The sequence below is a fragment of the Sinohyriopsis cumingii genome, chromosome 15 (genome assembly GCF_028554795.1).
Source record: "Sinohyriopsis cumingii isolate HCF-2022 chromosome 15, ASM2855479v2, whole genome shotgun sequence".
Taxonomy (NCBI): Eukaryota; Metazoa; Mollusca; class Bivalvia; order Unionida; family Unionidae; genus Sinohyriopsis; species Sinohyriopsis cumingii.
Window position 1 is genome coordinate 9322940 of NC_142975.1, and position 21920 is coordinate 9344859.

Genomic DNA, 21920 nt, shown 5'->3' on the forward strand with positions numbered 1-21920 from the left:
TTTCCAGGCTACTGACATTTAACATTTTTTGTGTTTGCATGGGATTTTTATGGGAGTTGAATGAGTGCTGGGATTTCTGAAGAGATGCTATATGGCAATATATTATTTCCACTAAGAATACAAGAACCTTGTACATTCTAGTTTGAAGTACTGACGATTGTTTAACATGACAGATGCTAAAAAGATCACAGAAGTACTGTGATTTGAAAGCTGCCCAAGCGGAATCCACAAGTAGCTACAAAACATACCCCAACATCACATTAGAATACATACTTCAATCTCTTGAATTACCTGACCTTGTCCCATGCACCTGCTACTCAGTTTAAAAAAATGTGCCATCTTAATTCATTATATAAACTCATACAAGACCTTATTTTGTAAGGGTATCCTATATTTAAAAAAATATTTTCATCTGTTTTTGTTAGCTCATTCATATTTCAGGGAATACAGAAATCACCTAATAAAGAAGATGAAAATCAAAATGCTCTTCATACATCATCGGTTGGTATGCATTCATCCTGTATCTGTTGCTATTTTCAGCCTTCTCAATACCACTGAACCAGTTCCATCTAAACTTGACAGGAAGCAACCTGGCATGAAGGCCTTTCAGTCTGATACAAATGATGCAGATTTACCGTAAAATATGGCTGCTGTTGCTAAATATGGAAACCCTTTTAAATGACTTCTCGAAAACTACATGATAGAGTTGAAAGCATCCAGCCATGAAGAACTTTATACTGATTATGATGATCTAAATAAAATGTGGTTACTGTGGCTTTAAAATGACTTCCTAAGAACTGCTCTAGATTTTGACCAGATGTGACAGCATTCTTGCATAATGAATTTTGTAAAAATGATACCAGTCTACAATCATATATGGCAGCTGTTACATAAAACAGAATATAATACATTTAAATAATTTATTTTCCTTAAACACTGCTGAACAGAATTAAACCAAATTTGACGAAGCATCCTGACATAAATGGCTTTGAGCCTTACTGAAAAGACAAAAACCATTAAATCATCTCAGAAAATCGCTAAACTTTTGAGAAAACTTGCATGATGTCCTTTCAAGTTTGTACAAATGCCAATCCATCATGGTATTGTACCTGCTAACCTACCAGACAGGGTTGGTGAGGTTTTTCAAAGTGGCTTTAGGTCCCAAGGGAAAGGGGTCAGGTGTATACAATCCTAAAAGTGATGTCATAGTTCAAAATACTTTTCATGATCACAAAAGTTATAGCAGTAGATAGATGAAGTTCAGATTTGAATATAAGAAACTTAAATGTTTTCTGTGAAGCACACTTTCAAACAAAAAACTGTTGGTAGACTTAGGGACAAACAATTTAATTTTGGAAGGGAGGAGCTGGAATTTGTTTTTGGATCTGGATTATATTTCTTTCTACAAATTAAAGCAAGAATATTTTATTTCAAGCTGTTTGGGTTGGTCAGAAATTTATTTTCAAAAGAAGCTCAGGCCCTCTCACTTAGAATTTAATAGTACTTAAGAATTGTTAAATACTGACACACAAACATATATGCACTCACATAATCACAACCACACATTAATTAAATAAAATACACAAATATTCTTGAAAATCCATTAAACATTTGAATATAGTCTTAACTACACTCATTAGTTCAGTGGACATGTTTTAAGGTGAAGTATGTAAGTGTCGCTAGTTGGGGCTGTTTTGTTGGAAGAAAGGGGCATTTGCTTTTGGTAATAAATATCTAAGTGTTGCTAGTTGGGGCTGTTTTGTTGGAAGAAAGGGGCATTCGATTTTGGCAATAAAAGGACTTAATAAGACCAATGCAATTTAGAATTGTATCTTTGTTAAAGTACAGATAAAAGTACATTTATTTACCTCACATTACATAAACTGAAAAATAAGTGAAACCAATACAAAATAGCAAAGTTTTAAAGGTTTTTTAAAAAAAATCTGGAGAGAGGTAGAGGGAAGGAGCTACATGTAGGGGGTGCAGAGGGGGATGGGAACAGCTAATCTATTTCTTTCTACCTGGAGCACTGACGAAGATATATTTATGGTTATGAGGTAGTCCTGTATCAAACTAGCCAAGTTTGTTACTATTCTAGCAACAAATATGCTTAGAAATGACACTAACTTGGTAAATAAGCTTATATCCTTATCATTTTGGATTCTTTATTGAGATTATTATTAATGAGATAATCTTTCATCAGGTAAGCTGATTGCATTTCCTCTCTAGGTCCTATATTCTGGTAAAATGTGATAGATTCACATCATCATGATCTTGAATGAGCTTGAATACAATTGATTTTGGTCTAGTTTTAGGGCAAAGCAACACCTGAAGGGCACATCATGAAGAGACAATTAGAATAAAGTGACTTACCCAAGGATATGTCACTTTAGCTGATTCAATTGTGGAAATCTATTCTGAGCAAGAGACTTTGCATATTTCACACATTGTCATAACTTATTAATCAGTGGAGAATAATTAACTTTTCTCCATTGAGACACTGTAAATATCTGATTTATTGAATTTAATTTTTATCAATCAGTGTAAGTGGGTCTTATACTGCATATCATTAATCTGGTCAGCAGATTGATCAAGGAGTGAACATAATTTTTGTTTTGACACCTGTCCTTGCAACTAATAATAAAAGGTATTGCAACTGAATGACAATTTACGGACAAAACCAGATTATTCTTTATTGTATGAAACACCAGCATGCGATAATTTACAACTGATCTTTACTTGTATAGAAATAATTACCAGTGCCTTTAAACGTTAAAGAATAGAAGAGAAAATGTGACATACAGATAGAAATGTGGACATTATGTCCCCCACTCTTTCAAAGGCCTCTTTGAAGACAGTAGATGAGAGTGTTTCACCAAAGTAATTCAAACCTAAACTATGATGGAAAGAATGGCAGATAGATTAATTGATGGGTGGACAAATAAGCTTAACATTAAATGCCTCTTAGATATTTATTGTAGATCATACTAAAATGGTTGATGTCCTCTGAAAGCAAAAGAATCTTGTCCTGAAGGTAAAGATTGGATTAAAACACCTTGACCTGACAGAGGGAAATTAGAATAAAAACTTTACACAATGCGTCTCAAACACATGGCCCACCAAACTATCACATGACACACAAAATGATTGGCGTCACAAGGTGTCATGAGGGATAAAGATGGCGCGTCACTTGGGCCATCGAAAATGCCCTCATGCGGCTCCTCAGGGTGGTTTCAGTTTGAGACCCTTGCTTTACTCAATAGATTGTAATAAAAATAAATATAAATTGTATTAAAAACAAAAAAATGCTTATAAATGTACTGAAGTGAAATTTAAATGTATAGGTATATAACTATTACCAAACCTTAATGACAAACTTTAAATTTGATGACTACATATCAACCAGAATGTAATCAGCTGCTTGGCTCATCTCTAATGAGCAATGCGAATTCTCCAGTAACCACTGTAAACTTTAATTATCAAGCAGAAAACAAATTCAAACTTAAGTTTCTTGAACTTTGGAATGACTGCCAATATTAGAAGCATAGTTCATGCATCAGCAATTACCTTGATTAGCCACTACAGCTGGGGGCTTGCATGAACAGCAAGCAGTCCTTTCATCTAATTCATTCACATGTACAACAGACAGTTAACCTGTCAAGAGCAACATATCACAATATACAACGCATAGTTGGTAATATGGAAAGTTTGAACATGTTATTCCAGCTTCCACCTGCAATGATTAGAAAGGTCCTTTTGAGTAAGCCTTGTCTGTATAGTCATGAGCTAACCACAAATACTTAAACTGTATTAGGAAGAACTCAGAAAAAAACCATGAAGAACTACCGACCAATGAGAAGCTACTGGCAAGCTTTCTCATGTACCCCATTGGCAGAGCCTGAGACTCGAACCCATGCAGAGTTGAGATGACAGTGATCTAGGAAGTGAGAGCTCTAGACCACTCCGCCTCTCATGGCCATTTTTGAAGTGAGGGTGTAGTATGTATCAAAATGCATCTACTCACCAAGTTTCGTGATTCTAGGAATGTAGTATCCATAAAGAATGCAAAAAAAGAATGAAAAATGTCAGGGTGGGCTTTTTAATATATGGGTTTGGTACAAACAAAGATGCATATCATCGATAATTTCGTGATTTTAGCATGGGCAGAAATGAACAACAAATACAAAAGTCAGTGAAGCATAAAACATGTACCATAATGACTGATTTCTGCAATGAGGGAGTAGAACTCATCAAGTTGCATCTCTCACCAAGCTTCATGATTCTCGAAAGGAATAAAATCTAACATGCCAGCTAAATGTTAACTGCAGGTCACAGTGTCCTTCTTTTGTTGTAAGGGTGTGGTACCAAAAGAGATGCATACAATCATCACATTTGATGATTCTTGCATGAACAGAGCTTGAAAAATGAACTTAAAACAACAAAACTGTAAACAAATAAATGGGTCACAGTAACTTACTTTTTCTTACAGGAGTGTATTCACCAAGATGCATCCCATCACCACATTTCATGATTCATATATAACAGTACAGCATACAGTGTGCACAAAATCTAACTAAACACAACACCTTAACCTCTATTGTGTGGTTTTTGAGGAAAAATGAAATGCCAGAAGTCTTTGCATCAAATTAGATTGAATTTTGTTGAGCAGATTTTAACATGCATATCGTAACTGAATATGTGGCACACAATGGGCAAAGGACCTTACAGCCTAGCAAACTAAAACAAATCAGTAAAGCAAGATTAAAAAGGAATTCAACACGGCCAGCACATTATGCAAAAGCAGATCTGGGTCTGTGCAGTTTTCAGTTGGATTCAACTTAATAGTGAGCTTATGTGAATTTAAGATCAGCAAGAGCAGATAAATTACTGTCATGATGCCCTTTATGACAATACCACCAAAAAGAAATTTTTTATTACTGGATTCCATACATCACCAAAGTTGAAGAAGCCATTGGAACAACATCCGAGTAAAACATTTCTACAAATGAACAATGCTATATTCTGATTTATTAATACCAGAAATGATGCTGATGAGAAAACCCTAGGTAACCAGGTACATGTACATACAAAGAACATTTTGGAAATAGCCTAATATTAATAATTTTGTTTTTCTGATGATTATATTCTCAGATAATTACTGTAGACAGTTTAGTTTTAATTTAAAAAAACAAGCCATTATTAAAATGTTGTTTTACAGCAGTTAGCATTTTAGTCTTCAAAAAAAGAGCACTGTATATACTGATTTATATGCAAGCAGTATAGACCCTAATCTGCTATCACATCATGCACAGACAGAGCAGGGTCTATGTTGCTTGTTCCAGTGATTACTTCTAACAAACTGCAAAACCCAGATAGTGGATTTAATGTGCATATATTTGCTATTGTTTATTACATGCTGATAATTCCCAAATCATCAAAAGAATTTCCTTATAAATTTTCTCAAGATTTATGAGAATGTCAGCAAAACCTTTATTGAGACCACCCCTTCTATGAACAAAACAAGGTTGCTTAAGACAGGTAGTCTCTCTAACAGGTCTGTGCAGAAGGGCCAGTTTTTTTATATATCATATATTAAACTGGGTTTAAGAAGGAAAAATATCCATAATTACTGTACCAATATTGTATTCTTTATTCATAGTGCTAAAATATTACAGTACATATATTTATAAAAAATTATACAAAGCAATGAAAATACACTGATCATAAATATTATCATTTTTATTTAAGTTCACATCAACTGGCATTATAGCATCATTATATATTATTGAAGTGCAAAGTTAACTATAAGGTAACACTTACCATATGTACTCGCAGGACGATTCCAACTGCAAACTGCACAGTCAGATCGCATAATGCGCCAGCAGGTCTGGGTCTGTGCAGTTTCTAAGGAGTATTCAGTAGAATAAACAACACAGACCCTGATCTGCAGGTACATTATGCTATGGCAAATCAGGATCTTTGTTGTCTGCAGTTTTACTCAACTTACAAGCGATAAATATGGTATTATCCATAAACTGTAAAAATCTGCTGTGATAACAATGAATAAAATTTAATGACAGCCAAAACCCAAACCTTTTGTCATCCATGATATAAATAACAAATGGATAAACTCAATAACAAAAGGATTAACTGATGTGTTAAGGTGAACTGAAGGCAAGATCTTTAAAGATGGTATGTTCAATGTCATGTGTTGGTTCCAATAACAGTATCAATGACAAAGCAGCAAAGAATGTAGAGTTGTAGTTCACCAAGAAAATAATTTAATAAGATAGAAAGACAAAATTCTAATTCATCCATGTTATTGTGACTCCCCAGACCAATGGTTCATTATAGAACCCATCAATCTATACTGAAAGCATGGTGAAAAGATATCCCATTATGATATTATCTGCGCAGAATGCGTTTTCACAACCAATAAACAAACACTATGAACCTATGAATTAACAAGGTACATCCATGATTGATGATGCCATACATATGAAATAATTAACTGCAATAGGGATTCTTATTGCTATGGCACAAAAATGGCAATTTGACAGGTACAAGGTCTGGTTTTTATTTTTCAGCATACAACTTTACCATATAAATCTAATAAAACTGGTAATCAGACTCTTGTACATCCTGGTTCAAAACTATTAGCACTCCACCTGTAGAATCTACACAGTAATCACAGTTACAAAGACTTAAAAAAAGGTAAGTATTCCTCAAAACTGATTTTACAAAAGAATCATTCTTACATCAATGAAACAAAACAAAATCATGGTCTCTAGCTTCATTTAGCAGGTGCTTGCTCACATCAATGCATTTATATCAATCTGTACACAATGATTATGGTCATAAATGACAGATGGTCACTCATAGTAGAGGCCTCTTATATCAGGTCTTACTGTTGTTGTTGTGGGGTTTAACGCCATATTTCAGCACATGATATGCTATGCATGGCGGCCAGTAGTAATGGTGAGGTCTTACTGTAATAAGTCTTCTAGCAAGTAATTTTGCTTAGTGTGGACAAAATAATTTGTTCAGATTTAGGAGACTTGTGTATATTGTTTACTTTGCTAGATGTGAACCCTCTTCTTTTCCATGCAAATATACTATTCCAATTTACAAACTTCATATCAACCATGACTTCGTTGTTTAATACATGTAAAATTTATGAACAGTCATGTATGCATACTACTGTGGCAATCGACTCATTTTTTAAATGATAAAATAACTCTCAAATTCTTACTTCTTATTAACTTGCTCTCTCTCTCTCTCTCTCACCCCTCTATGATTCACAAGAATTGATAATTAAAAAAATTCCATGTATGACTGATAGTTTGCAGGTCTATGAATTAGTGTAACTCTATGATAAAGAAACAACTACCTTATTTCATGTTATTTTTCATACCCTTTAATTTTTCGTACACCATCAAGCCATAAAAATAATAAATTAATTCTATAATATTTTTTCGTATACAAAATTTAATATTTTTTCAGTCATCCTATTATTTTTCGTACATAAAATGATCTTCTGTGAAGATTTACTTTTGCCAATGTGATAAAAAAAAGTATGGCCCTTTAAATTTTACAGCCTAGAATAAGAGATAAAATCATTGTTTTAGTTGCATTTTTATTTTTTACTTATCCATTATTTTTATTTCATTTTGTTAAAAATGAAGACAGGTTCCCATTTCAAACAGATTAAAAAATATACCAAAGGTACATCAAACGACCAGGGTATTGTTTTGCTAAGCAAGTTATGAGTAATGACTAACTTTGGGCATGTTCTTAACTGAGGCACAAGTCGTCAATTCATTTTCAACTGGTTGAGATATTTTGAAGAAGAAGCGTGTCACCAAACATGAATCCAGGCAGGGTAAATAATACATGTATGTTAATTTTGCTCATTGATCTTTTACTTTTGCCATCAATACCATGTTACGACTCCAGTGTCTTAATTTACGCAACAAGAAATAGCAAAACAAACAAGTTTTGCATAATTGAAAATAATTTATTTCTCAAAATACAGAAGTGAAAGAATTAAATTAACTTACAGCATGGTGAATGAATTCTTGTTTCCTAAAAGTCCTTTCAATTCCAATAATTCCAAGAAATCCGAAAAATGCCCCTACTGTGTTGAAGTTTCAAATGTACAGAAAGATTTCCAAAGAATTCACCAATTACAAGTGTGTAGAAAGCCCGTTGCTCAGCTTACTCAGAAAGGGCAACTGTTTTGTTAACTGAGAATCTATTCACATTCATTTTATTGACCTTCTTTGTCTTTTGTATCGGCAAGAAAATATATAATGATTGATGTATTTGTTCTGTTGTTGTCATTACAATATATACTGCTATTCATCAACAGCTGGACAGTGTTGTTAATGACCGCTCTTGATTACGTCAGTCGGTGTAACAAAGCAAAGCACGCATTTGAAAACGAGTTCAGAAGCCATTTGAGTTTATTTATCCAGTAAAAGTAATAATAGCTCAATACAGGAAGACGTGAAGACCACAGACCATTTGGCAATTAATTTTATTGGCTCCATATAGTAATGCAGTAAAAAAACTATAAAAACCCAGTTACTTTTATTCATAAATGCAAAAGTCATTGACTCCGTGAGTTTGAGTTATATATACCAGTAGTTAATATCTTCAAAGATCTTGGTCTGTCCATGCTTGGGCATGTCTTCATTATTAAGTTTCTTCAAACCCCTGCCAAAGGGAGAGACTTTTATCTCACCACCACCTAAATGCACTGAACCACCAAACAAAAGGCAGAAAATTGGAACTGGATGGCCCAGAAAAGACAAAGGTGAAACCCATCACTTGTCTGTTACTTCAGTTACTGAGATCGCCAATGTAAAAGATGATGTTGATGTTGTTGTTGTTGTTGTTGTGGGGTTTAACGCCATTTTTCAGCACACGATAGGCTATACATGGCGGCCAGTATTAATGGTGGAGGAAGAACCCGGAAAACCCCGGAAAGAACCACCGACCCACGAGAAGCTACTGGCAAGCTTTCTCACATGCCCACATTGGCTGAATCTTAGACTCGAACCGCCGCAGACAGAGGTGAAAAAGATGATGTTGAACTGTAGAAATCAAATATTGATGCAGCAGATAATGCCATCATACCCAAAGATACTGTTGAAAAGGTGCCCATTGTTGCTGACAAATTTCCTGAGCTTGCAGTAGACAAGCTGGACTACAGCAAAGATATGAGGGATAAAAGCCAGTTTCCTGGTACTGCAAAGTCGCCAGTAAGAGGAAAGTATATGAAATGTGACATTAACGATAAAATAAGAATTGTTCAGGAGGCAAAACTATGTGGAATTAGGTCCATCGCTGCAAAAATACCACCTTACACCAAGCACTTTATCAAGCTGGATGAAAATGGATTTTTCGAAAAATATTTAAAGGACAAAGAAAGGATCTATCCCAGGTGCCGGCTGACCCTTGATGTATTCGCATGAGAAGGAGCAGGAAATTTTATCCTGGTTACTCTGTATGCGGGACCATCACGTGCCTGTAACAATTGAGATGTTACAAAATTATGCTACTGCAGTTATTCAGGAGGAAAATCTAAAGTTTCAGGGCTCAAGAGGATGGGTTCATGGATTTTTCAAGCGAAATGGACTCGCACTGAGATGTAGAACTTCAATATCTCAAAAACTACCTCGAGACCTAGAGGAAAAAATAGACTGCTTTACTCGATATATAAGAAAGATGCGGGAGGATGAGGAATTTGATGAACATTTAATTGGCAATATGGACGAAACGCCAGTGTATTTCAACTTGGTTCCAGGGAAGATAATTGATAGAGTCGGAACGAGAGAGGTGCGTATTAGAGATACCGGCAGTGACAAGCTCCATATAGCTGTGTATTGACAAACCTGGCATCTGGTGACATGTTGCCACCCATGATAATCTTTCGGGGAAAAAGAAACTTAAAAAATCTAAAAATCCCAAAGGGAGTTGTCGTCAAAGTTCAACAAAAAGCATGGATGGATGAACACCTAATGTTGGATTATACTGAAGAACTTTGGAAAGTACACACGAAGCGCACACCCTCTCTCCTAGTGTTGGATTCATTCCGTGGCCATTTGACTGATGGAGTAAAAAACTCCATGAAAAAATCCAGAACAACAATGGCAGTAATCCCCGGTGGATGCACAAGTAAACTACAGCCACTGGATGTGTATGTAAATAAGCCTTTCAATGGACTGCTGCGGAAGAAATGGTCAACGTACATGAAGGACCAGACTTCCAAAAATATTGCAACCAGGGAAGCTGGTGAGGAAGCAACCAAAAAAATTCCAGCCCCTTCAAAGCAGCAGATGCTTGACTGGATGTTTGAAGCCAGTGAAGAATTAAAGAAAAAAAAGGACATGATAATCAGTAGCTTCAAAGTTACTGGCCTTTCAAATGCATTAAATGGTAGAGAGGACCACTACATAAGGTGCGACAATGCAGCTCCATTGGAAAGTCTTTCCAGTGACGAAGAATGTAAATAGTTTGAGGGTTTTAAGCTGGAAGACTTGTAAAACTCTTGACAATTATGAATGTTTCATTGCATCATGTTTTTATATTTGTTTTGTGCATTCGTCCAACGTCGGATCACAAATTATGTCCTTGAAAATAACATGCTATGTTTATAATACAAAAATATTTTATATTTTGTTTTCTCTCTCTCTCTCTCTTAAAATCATTTGCCCTTTTTTCAACTGGCTTTAGAACAAGTATCAGTAAATTAATATTTTTCTTGAGTTAATGGACTTGTCGTACACATTTTCAATACCCCATGGGTAGCCTCATTTCCCTATGTAGAGCCTCCTTAATTTGATTTGTAGAGGTGAATCTGGTCTTCAATCCAGTATTTACTGGAAAAAGACCAAGCCAAAGGTCAAGTGTATTTAATTAGTATTATATTACCTCTGCATAGCCATGTGGCACAGTGACAATGGATCTCATAATTACAACCAAAATGATTTATTTATTCAGGTTTTAATTGCCAATGGAATATAATAGTGCCCTTGTAGTGTTTACATAAAGAATAACACAACTGACAGGTAACTGAACAATAAAGATTATTTTCTTATTTCTCTCTCTATCTCTCTCTCTCTCTCTCTCTCTCTCATAATAACAACAGATTTTTCTTGAGTTGAGCAGAATGAGACCAATTTTGTACAATAGTTTTGTACGTTAGGTTGTAGTGTGTTCCACAGGCCTTGTCATGTATGATCCCTTTATTTTTCGTACATGGTAATTACCACAAAATGATATTTATTTACTTTACATATAATTTTTCGTACATTGAAATTAATAATTATTTTTTCGTGTACGAAAAATAACATGAAATACGATATAGAGACTGCCAATCATAAACTTAGGTTTTTTGGTACACTGCCAGACATTTGTTTCTACAAAGTAAACTTATCCCTCTAAATGTATCTATTCATATATCCATATTAAAAGTCAATGAGTGATTTCATTCATGCACCAATTGGTCCTACCTATAGAATAGCATCCTCACAACGTGACCTATGACCTTACTATCAATTCGCGTATTACAGCTTCTGCAGTGACATGTAAATCTGATGTTTATTCTCAATTCAAAAGTCAAGTTGTGCAAGTGTGCATCCCAGGGAACAAACATGGAGCATATCGCTGACAAATTTCAAGGAATGAAGTTAACAATTATTCTAATTTAGTTTTAAGCAATAACAAAAGATTTGATTAACAAGAGACCCATGTGAGCCTAGCATTGCTCAAGTGTCATCTTAGTTTCTGAATACAAATTCATACATGTATTGAAACTGAAGTGGAATGAAAAGTCTGGAGCTACACTAAATGTCTCTTATTTTCTTTAGCAGACAATTTATATAAGATTAAAACATGGTGGATTCTATTGCTTTATCTTAAGGTTGTGTTTTTTTATTATGGTTGCATTTTCTTGTGTACTGAAATAAAATAGACAAAACACAGCAATATCAATTTTCATTCAATAATGTATGTGAAAGTTTATTACTCTGCTGAATGACTTAAGGGATAGCATAATATCATGTGTGGCGACTGTTTGCCAGGGCTTGGAGGTTTTGTTTCTTTGTTTTATTTCAGACAGTGAATGAAATATTTTTGCATGTTTGAGACAGAAAATACAAACTACACTTTCTTGGCTTGTATCGGACCTCATTTATTGTTTACCGTATTTACCGCATATGTTGGGACACGATAAAATAATAATTTTTTTTCCTGTCCCAGAACTTATGGTGAAACATTTTTTCACTTTGGTCATATGTCCCAAGACTTAAGAAACGAAATAAATTTGTATTGCATTTGTGCTCCCCCCCCCCCACTGCACGTCGCAATAAAATAGACAAATAAAACGCTTAATTGATAATAAAAAGAAAGAAACTAATCTTGTGTTGTTATTATTTATTCCTTTTTTCAACATGAGCATTAAAGAATAAAATATTTCCACGAAATCTGTATAAGTAGCGTAGGCTTCCATACTGTAGCGTGTATCAATTATGTCCGATACCACACACCATGTTGTTCATTGACATGAACACTGAGAAACAAATGTGTGTGGTTGTACTCAAAGGTTTGAACATGTTATCCGACTGAAAACTGGAGCCAACAAAATCGCATACAAGAGGGAAATAGTCAATTGATATCCTGAAGACGCCATTCACGTATGACACGGTGTTGGGTGCAAAATAATCAAGATTGAATTATATCCAGGTCTACTGTATGACAATATCTCGCCAAAAAAAATCATCATTTGAAAACACATTCACTTGAGTGCAAGTGACAATCTTTTCACCAGCTAGGGTTACATAATTATCCTTACTATACCAAGCACATATAAGCCCTGGTGGTGAATAAACACAACTGGCAGCAAGCAGTTAACTCCTTCTTTGAACCTACCGACAGGTCATCAAAGACAAAAGGTTATTTTTATTACAAAGCAGGCGATCTCAGAAGCCGACCCTGGTTACTTTATTTTGTAAAGGATATCAATACAAAGGTTATTTTATTGCAAAGCAAGCCGACATCGGAAGTTGACTATGGATCATGTGAAGTGAGCCGATTTCTTTTTTTTAAATATTTTTTTGAATATACAAAGACGGCCGAGATATGGAAGCATACTTGGGTTCCTTTTCAACTGTATTCACGGGAATTTTGAAAATAAATTGAAACAACGGAACAAATTTTAAAGTGACACAATATAGTGCTTTGTGCACAGATGTCGATGACCCAGCGTCACCCAGAATATTTGGAGAAAATAAAATCAAGTGATGAATTCGTTAAAGCCAGAAGAGAACTATACTGTATGCCAGTATCTCGCAAACAAAAATCATTATTTTAAAACACATTCATTTGAGCGCAAGTGACAATCTTTTCACCAGCACGGGTTACATAAGGATCATTAATATTTACCCGCAGACATCAGTGCACCTTTGTATTAATTATTACTAAAGATGCCAAGCACATATAAGTCCTGGTGGTAAATAAACACAACTAGCAGCCAGCAGTAAACTTCTTTGAACTTGCTGACAGGACATCAAAGACAAAGGTTATTTTTATTACAAAGCAAGCAGACGTTGGAAGCCGACTTTGGACTCGGAAGCCGAATTTTTTTAAAGGATATCAATACATAGGTTATTTTATTGCAAAGCAAGCTGACCTCAGATGCCAACTACTGGATTCTTTTAAGTGTGCCGATTTATTTTTGTAGCTTTGAATATACAAAGACGGCCGAGATATGGAAGCTAACTTTGGTTCCTTTTCAACAGTATTCACGAAAAGTTTGACAATAAAGTAAAACAATGTAACAGTTTTTAAAGTTGCACTATAGTGCTTCGTGCGCTAACATCGATGACCTAGCATCATCCAGAAGATTTGGAGAAAATAAAATCACGTGATGAATTCGTGATGGCCAGAAGAGAAACAGATTATTTCGCCGACAATATGATCATTATCATGGATGAAACTCTATAGTGTACTTTGATCACATTCCTGGATGGACTGATGATAAGATGGGCATCAAAAGTGTGAGAATTAGCAAGACTAGTGCAGATTTGAAAAAAAATCTTCCTTTTGTTCTTGCTGTTTCCACTTCAGGTGGTGTGTTGCCTCCAACAATTTTTCACGGTATGAGAAAGTTAAAAAAAATATTCATGTACCAAAATAATAGACCGTACGTGTGCAGGAGAAGAGTTGTGTTGATGAGATGCTGCTGCAGTGGATTAAAGAGTTTTATCTCAAGTTTTATATTTAAAAAATAAAATTTCAGTTGGATTGCAATTTCTGACATGTAATTTTCGAATGATTTAAAAGGTGTCCCACAACTTACAACTGTAAAAAAACGATGTGTCCCAGAACATACAGTGCTTAAAAAAATTACTTTTAAAATTAATTTATGGTGTCCCAACAAATATGGTGTCCCAACATATGCGGTAAATACGGTATGCAACCAGCATTGGCTCCTGAGTCCATTAATGTGAGATATATATATTACTTGGAAACCACAATATCCATACACATCACCTAGAGAAATGAAAATAGAATTACATATTATTTTTTTCTAGATAAGGTCACCAAGAGAACTGTACATAATAACACATTATCCACAGCCAAGTAACACATTATCCAGTTAAGACCACCAGCGGAACTGCACACACAATCACACATTATCCACAGAGAGGTCACCTAGATGACTGTAACATGGTGGAGGTGAAGATCTGCTGCAGGATCTGAGGAAGGTTCTTAGTGTCCATGCAGATGAATGAATGACCCATGGGCAGCTGCTTAGTCAATCTGCAAACATGAAATAGTTTGATCCATTTAATAAGATAATACTCATTAATACATTATGCCTAAAAATAACGACATTCAAGCAACTACTAATTTAGTTTCTAGAAATTCTTCAAATTGGAATATATTAGCTTGCATAAAATTTGAGGAATTAGAGCAAGGTAATCTTTTTCCACCACAATTTTATTTACACAAAAAAAATTCTGTGATAAAAATATTATATAAATGGAGGACTAGCCAGATGGGCAGTCAATTCTGAATGTTTTAATTGGGGTCTGATTTCAGTAGAGAACATTTCATGAAAAAACTAATATTCTGGATGTCAAACTATCTCATATAATTGCTTGTAAGTCTAGTCCAATCTTGTATATATGTGTGCGAGTCTAGTCCAATCTCATATAATTGCTTGTAAGTCTAGTCCAATCTTGTAAATATGTGTGCGAGTCTAGTCCAATCTCATATAATTGTTGGTAAGTCTAGTCCAGTCTTGTATATATGTGTGCAAGTCTAGTCCAATCTCATATAATTGCTTGTAAGTCTAGTCCAATCTTGTATATATGTGTGAGAGTCTAGTCCAATCTCATATAAGTGCTTGTAAGTCTAGTCCAGTCTTGTATATATGTGTGCAAGTCTAGTCCAATCTCATATAACTGCTTGTAAGTCTAGTCCAATCTTGTATATATGTGTTTAAGTCTAGTCCAATCTCATACAATTGCATGTAAGGCTAGTCCAATCTTATTTAATTGCATGTAAATCTAGTCCAGTCATATATAATTGCTTGTAAGTCTAGTCCAATCTTATTTAATTGCACGTAAGTCTAGTCCAACTGCAAACAACATAAACGTGATCTGCCAATGTATAATGTGCCAGCAGATCAGGGTCTATGTCGTTTGTTCCACTTACTGATAAGCAAGTCTATGTGACAAGAAGTGAAAGAGCTGATGGATCTCTAGGTGTTGTTGTTGTAGGGTTTAATGCCATTTTTCAGCACAAGATAGGCTATACATGGCGGCCAGTTTAAATGGCGGAGGAAGACCCTGGGAAAACTCAGAAAGAACCACTGACCCATGAGAAGTTACCGGCAAGCTCTCTCACATACCCACATTGGTCACTGAGACTCGAATCCACGCAGACAGAGGTGAGATGGCAGTGATCCGTAATGGTGGTGCTTTAAACCACTCGGTCACTCGGGGCCCCACCTCTAGGTTTTGTTCTTGAATGAATTATCATATATATTCATTTACAAGTAGAGTCCAACTGAAAACTGCACAGACCCGGATCTGTCATCACACAACTTTCCAGTAGATCAGGGTCTATGCAGTTTGTTATGAGTAATCAGCAGAACAAATAACACAGACGCTGATCTGCCCATGCATTATGTGATGACAGATATGGGTCTATGTCATTTGCAGTTGGGTTCAACTTATGAATTAGTATATACAGTAATGATGATTGATGTTATGTTTGTAAATTTATTTGAAAATTCCTCATGTTTTGGCAGAAATTATGTTTATGCTAAGTTTGATTAATCCGTCCTGCTGGAATCGAGCAAAATACATTTACTGGTAATTGCATCGGTATTCACAAAAACAATACAATCTTAAATTTAAATATAAATCAGTAAACCTAAGTGATGTCTTATGTGCTGCAACTGAAGATGTGTTAAAATTTAATGTTGTTCAAATATTGTGATTCATCACCTCACCTAGAAGAAACATTTCATTATTATAACTTTGACTTTTGAGATGGGACCTTCCCCTACACACCACAAGGAATTCCCTTTAATCCTTGTTCCCAAATACTCTTCTTTGCACCATACTTCTATGGGTCTGGTGCTTGATAGTGTGGGATTTCCAGTTATGCTGGATGTCCATGACAAAACTGGGTCTGGAACTGACATGACTTCTACTGAATTTCTCACATATATATCTGATGACTTTGCAAACAACTATTTGCTGACATACAAGAAATCCAATAAACTTTACAAATCCAACAGCACCATTTGGCTGTAGAACGAAACTGAAATGAAAACAATACCATGAAGGTTATGGCGAAAGTCTTGCTTTTCAATTCTATATTTCACCATTTCACAGGACTGTTTTAAAATGACCACATCTTCGCAAAACATGAAATCAAACGAAAGGTGCTATCTCCTTACCTCATTGCCTGATCTCCGAGGGATCCAATAAAGATGGCATAAGCATTGACCTTGTCGTTCTGTCTCAGCAATTCTCCGAATCTTTTGGGTGATATTCCATACCTATCAAAGTTTGCATCACTAAGCATGATAAGAAAATGCTCATCTGCCTCCTCCTGAGCCAGCGTCTCAATGGCATGTTTAGTGGCCGATAAAGTGTTGTCTCCACTCAGACAGAACTGGGAATGGGCATGCATCGTCTAGAAAGATATATCCATGTGTCAGTTTCATCAGGCATCATTTTCAATTACTTTAAAACAAGCTACCATATTATAAATTATTATGCAGAGATCTCAAGTCTTTCTTTTACTGCATATTCATTTGTTTTTATTATACACCTACAAAAGTGCAACCAATTCTAATTTTTCCTTTACACATTCCGACTATCTTTTATATTTATATATTGTACAGTTTCTGAATTTAACTGATATGCACAGGCTATACAGGACAGAAAAATCTATAGTGGATATTTAAACCTATATTATACATAAGGAAGGTAAATGACACTTGATTCTTGTTCTTATTTCCCTTGGTAAAAAAACGTTCTATTCCCACATTCATACATGGCTATGTTATCTATGCCTTTTTCACATTAAAAATTTGATTAAACTAATTCTTCTTGTTTCTCATTCGGACAAATTAATGTTTTTAAAAATCTGTAAATGCAACATGCATTATTAATAAACTTTAAAAGTTACTTAGTCTCTTTAAGGAATATTACTTGATTTTTCCATGACTTAACTGTAGATAATAGCCATACAAAAACAAATAATAATAATAACAATAATAATAGTAATAAAACTAAAAACAACAAAAATAAAGTGAATATTATCATCATTTCAGGTTAACACCTTATTTTATTTTGAATGGTAAGTGGTAGTTATATCTCATCTTAATATCTACTTAACTTTTGATATACTAATAAATTATTATTTTAAAAAAACTGTCGAGGGTTTTTCCTCGCTTGAGTTAATTTGTTCACCTGGAATTCTCTAGTGTATCTTTTCTTGAATGTGATTACTGATTTAAAAGCTGTTTTATATTCTCTATACAACTTAAGGCCAGCTTCAGTATTTGAGAGTTTAAAGCATTTTAACCAGTAGTTTTTATTATATTTTGCCTTATCGCATTCTTTATCCCACCAAAGTCGTTGCTTCATTATTCGTTATCATATTAGGTGCCATACCTCTGGTCTGCAAAATTTAACCTATACTCTGATATAACTTAACAAATATTCTGAGAGAGAAATCAACATCAGCTTCAAGATATCTGAATAGATCATTATTTATGTCTTCAAATGCTGTGTTAAACATTCTTACAAAAGACTGTATATTGTCTTCAGTAAGTCGAAAATATTCCCATTTAATAATGGTACAAGTATCAATATTAATGTTCTCTACATCACAATAAGTTTCATCATTAAAATCCACAGTTTGGGAAATGTTATCTTCATTTCTCATGTGCCGAGTTAGTCTAATTGAACAATATATTGGAAAATGTGTCTATTCATCTCTAATCCCTATCCCAAAGCTGGTGATGTACCTAAATAGTTCAGACGAACATATCATACAGTCACCTACGCTGCAACCATTATAAGTTATGCATATGAACTGACCATTTTTATCATCCAAAAGCCTTCCATTCATAATATGAATATTAAAATGTCTGCATAAATCTATTAACATCTTTATAAAAATAATGCACTGATTATTGGAAATTATGTATCTATACTCATGATGAACACGATATTTAACATCTTTAAAACATGGGGCACATTATATTTACTTGTAGTGTATTTTGTAATATGGGCCGGTGGCTTAAATTACTGAATAAAGTATTATTATTATTATAATTTATTATTTTGAAGCTATATAGGCATATATCCAATGTCCTGGATATACACAGCAATAATAAATTACAGTAACCTCTACTCTGGAAGATTATGGAAGACAAAGTATGTTTTGAAACATAAAAAAATGTTATACAGTGGAACCTGTCTTGAAAGACCACCTCTTCTGCCAAAACATAATGGTCTCTCATGACAGGTGGTCTCTCATAACAGGTTATAACACTATATAATCTCTAAATCTGTACTTGGAGAACCTGGTCTCTCAAGACAGGTGGTCTCTCATAGCAGTGGTCTCTCAAGACAGGTTTTACTGTATTAAAATTAAGATTGGGAGTAAAATAAAAAGGTCAGAGTGCAGCAATTTGTACATTGTGGATTTTTATTGCCTTTGGAACCTCAGCCAATACATGTTTCTCAACACAACATTGCCAATCCAAAGCCATAATCATTAACCTCTTAATATACTGGACTGGTGTACCAAGAGATCTTAAGCTACCATGCATTTTCAGACTTCTTATGAAGCCAGCATGTCTCAAACCTGGACTTGCCATACTGTGTAATCAGACAATTTAGGAATCTATAGTACCTGATGGATTTGTCATACAATGCAATCTGACGACGATATTTGCAGCAATTGCTGATGCACTTGTCATACTGCATGATCTGACATTTATTCATTTTACGATGCCATTTTTGGTAAATAAAATATTGTCTAAACCAATCTAACGATTTTGGTGTCTATGATACCTGGATTTGTCAAACTGCATAATCTGACAATTTTGGTGCTCACAATACCTGTTGATTTGATATAATCTGACAAATGTGGTATCTACAATACCTGGATTTGTCATACTGCATAATCTGACAACTGTAGTCACAACAATACCAGCTGATCACATCATGGTGAGAAGAAAAGAAATGACACAGAAATCCTTGAGTTCAAGACTCATTCAGAAACAAAAAGTTTCATTTTCTATAATGCAGCCTCCTAAAACATCTCTCCTTCGATAACTTGCACAGAGGTAAAAAACTACAGACCACACAATAAGTGAGGGCATGAGTTATTGAGGGGCCTTGATAACAACATTAAATGATGACATACTTGCTGGACATCAAGAAAACCATTGGGGGAAAGGGGCAAAATGGTCTGTTTAATGGCTGAATACTCATTATAAAATCGTGTTTGGAATAACTGTGAATAAAGCACTTTATCTATAGAAGTTATTCATTTTATGTATAAAAAAGACATTTATTTTCTAGATGCCCAACTGATGAGAAATTGATAACATTATTCCAACTGGTTTCAATAATCCTTTATGTGTATGGGGGCGTTCTACAGATATTATGAACGTCCGAGAAAGTGGTGGGTGTAAGGTGAAGTTGTTTACATTTGCAACATGCACAATGGAGAGAATGTTAGCATATATCTATGTTACTTTTGTGTACTGTGACTGAAATTTCATTGGATATTGTAGCCTGAATTAGTCTAAAGTACACTATCTTTAGCAGTTATTAAAATAAGGAAAATGAATTTTGCCAGACTAGACAAAAACAGCTTCTGAAAGTGCATTGACTGAATTACCAAATATACGAAATGTAAAAAAAGTTATCAGCTCTTTTTTTTTTACAATTTACCTCTGAAGTCCTGGAAGTGAAAATGACCAAGCGGAGCTTGCAGTTTTTTTTTAAAGGTGCACATTTGAAGTAAGGCCAAGCTGTATACTCTATAACCCATATTACACAAATCAATCATATACCAAAATAAAGGGAATTAAAGGTTCTTTGAATAATACCTAAGATATACCTGGGGAAATTCTTTTTCATTAAAATTCTAAACCTATGCAAATTATGAAACTGGTGAGCGCCACCTATGCAAAAACATTGTGTATTACATCACTGCTTTATGTTGTTGTTGAATAGTCTGGTTCCCTGATCCATATGTTCCTTGCTTTGCTCTCTACTAATGTGGAATGCAATGCAATGATCATAACCTGGGAACCAGACTATTTAATGATTCAAATTCAACCAGATTCCTTTTATTAAAAAAAAAACCATGAACATTTAGTTTGTGAAACTGCATCAATGTCAAAACTCTTTTTCTTTTATTGTTCTATTAGTACAGTACTGATACCATGATTTCATTACAATTAATGGTGAAACTTCTCAACCGTGAGAAAATCTCTGAGTGCCAATTTAGGAACTACAAGTTAACTACAAACTCTGAAACTAGCTTCTAATTAATAAAACTTACATGTGAAACAAAATTTTATTTTATAAAGTATTCATTTCGCTTGGTTGTCTTTCTATCTTTGATCACATTTTTGAATGAGTATGCTAATTTAAGGTAGTTTAATTATATTACATTCATAAAAGAATCATGTGTTTGACTGATCACTTGAAATGAGTTGACCTGACACGAGTGGGACTGCTAGCTCTTACGCAGGTTGGATTTGCATGAATTTTAACTTTTTATTTATTCTGACCCCTTTATTTGATAAAAAAGATGTAATAAACATGGTAATACAAGGTCAGCTTTTAATTTATTGCAACAATACAACAAATGTTTGTACAATCAGGTATCAAAACAACATTGGTACTTCGGTTCTCACCGACACACTCACGGACATAGCTGTTATGGTAGATTCATATATTTCATGTTTGAATACAACTATGCATTGTATTTAGAATCATTACACTTAAACTGAACTAAAAGAACTAATACTTGAATTTCACTTGATAAAAACAACCTTTTTTATTTGGTATTTATTTATAAAATTGATGCCACAAGCAGGCATTAGTGACATTTTCATTGATCAAAATTTCATTGCATACAGCTGTTCATGCTGTACCAAGAATATTGCCTGGAAAGAAATTTGAACACAAATACATGAATTCTTATTAAAAGTTGATAATTTCATAATGTTGGCTCATATTTCCAGGTCATATCAACCATTTTCAACGATAGAACACGCAATATATCATGGTTTCAGTTACCAATTTTTATCTAAAATTCCTTCATTGCCAAGAAATAGGGGTCCATGTTTTGGT

General features: G+C 34.5%; 1 protein-coding gene across 1 annotated transcript in view; it reads right to left on the bottom strand.

Moving 5' to 3' along the window:
- Nucleotides 1-5626: 5626 nt before the first annotated feature.
- The window catches only part of LOC149781244 (von Willebrand factor A domain-containing protein 8-like), a 203976-nt gene continuing 187682 nt past the window's right edge, over nucleotides 5627-21920 (bottom strand). Inside the window, exons 45-46 of the mRNA XM_089935327.1 lie at nucleotides 16985-17223; nucleotides 5627-14829 (exon numbers count right to left, since the gene is read on the bottom strand). Of these exons, the coding sequence (XP_089791453.1) occupies nucleotides 14718-14829; nucleotides 16985-17223 (351 nt within the window). The 3' untranslated portion in view covers nucleotides 5627-14717. The remainder of the gene's footprint in view (nucleotides 14830-16984; nucleotides 17224-21920) is intronic.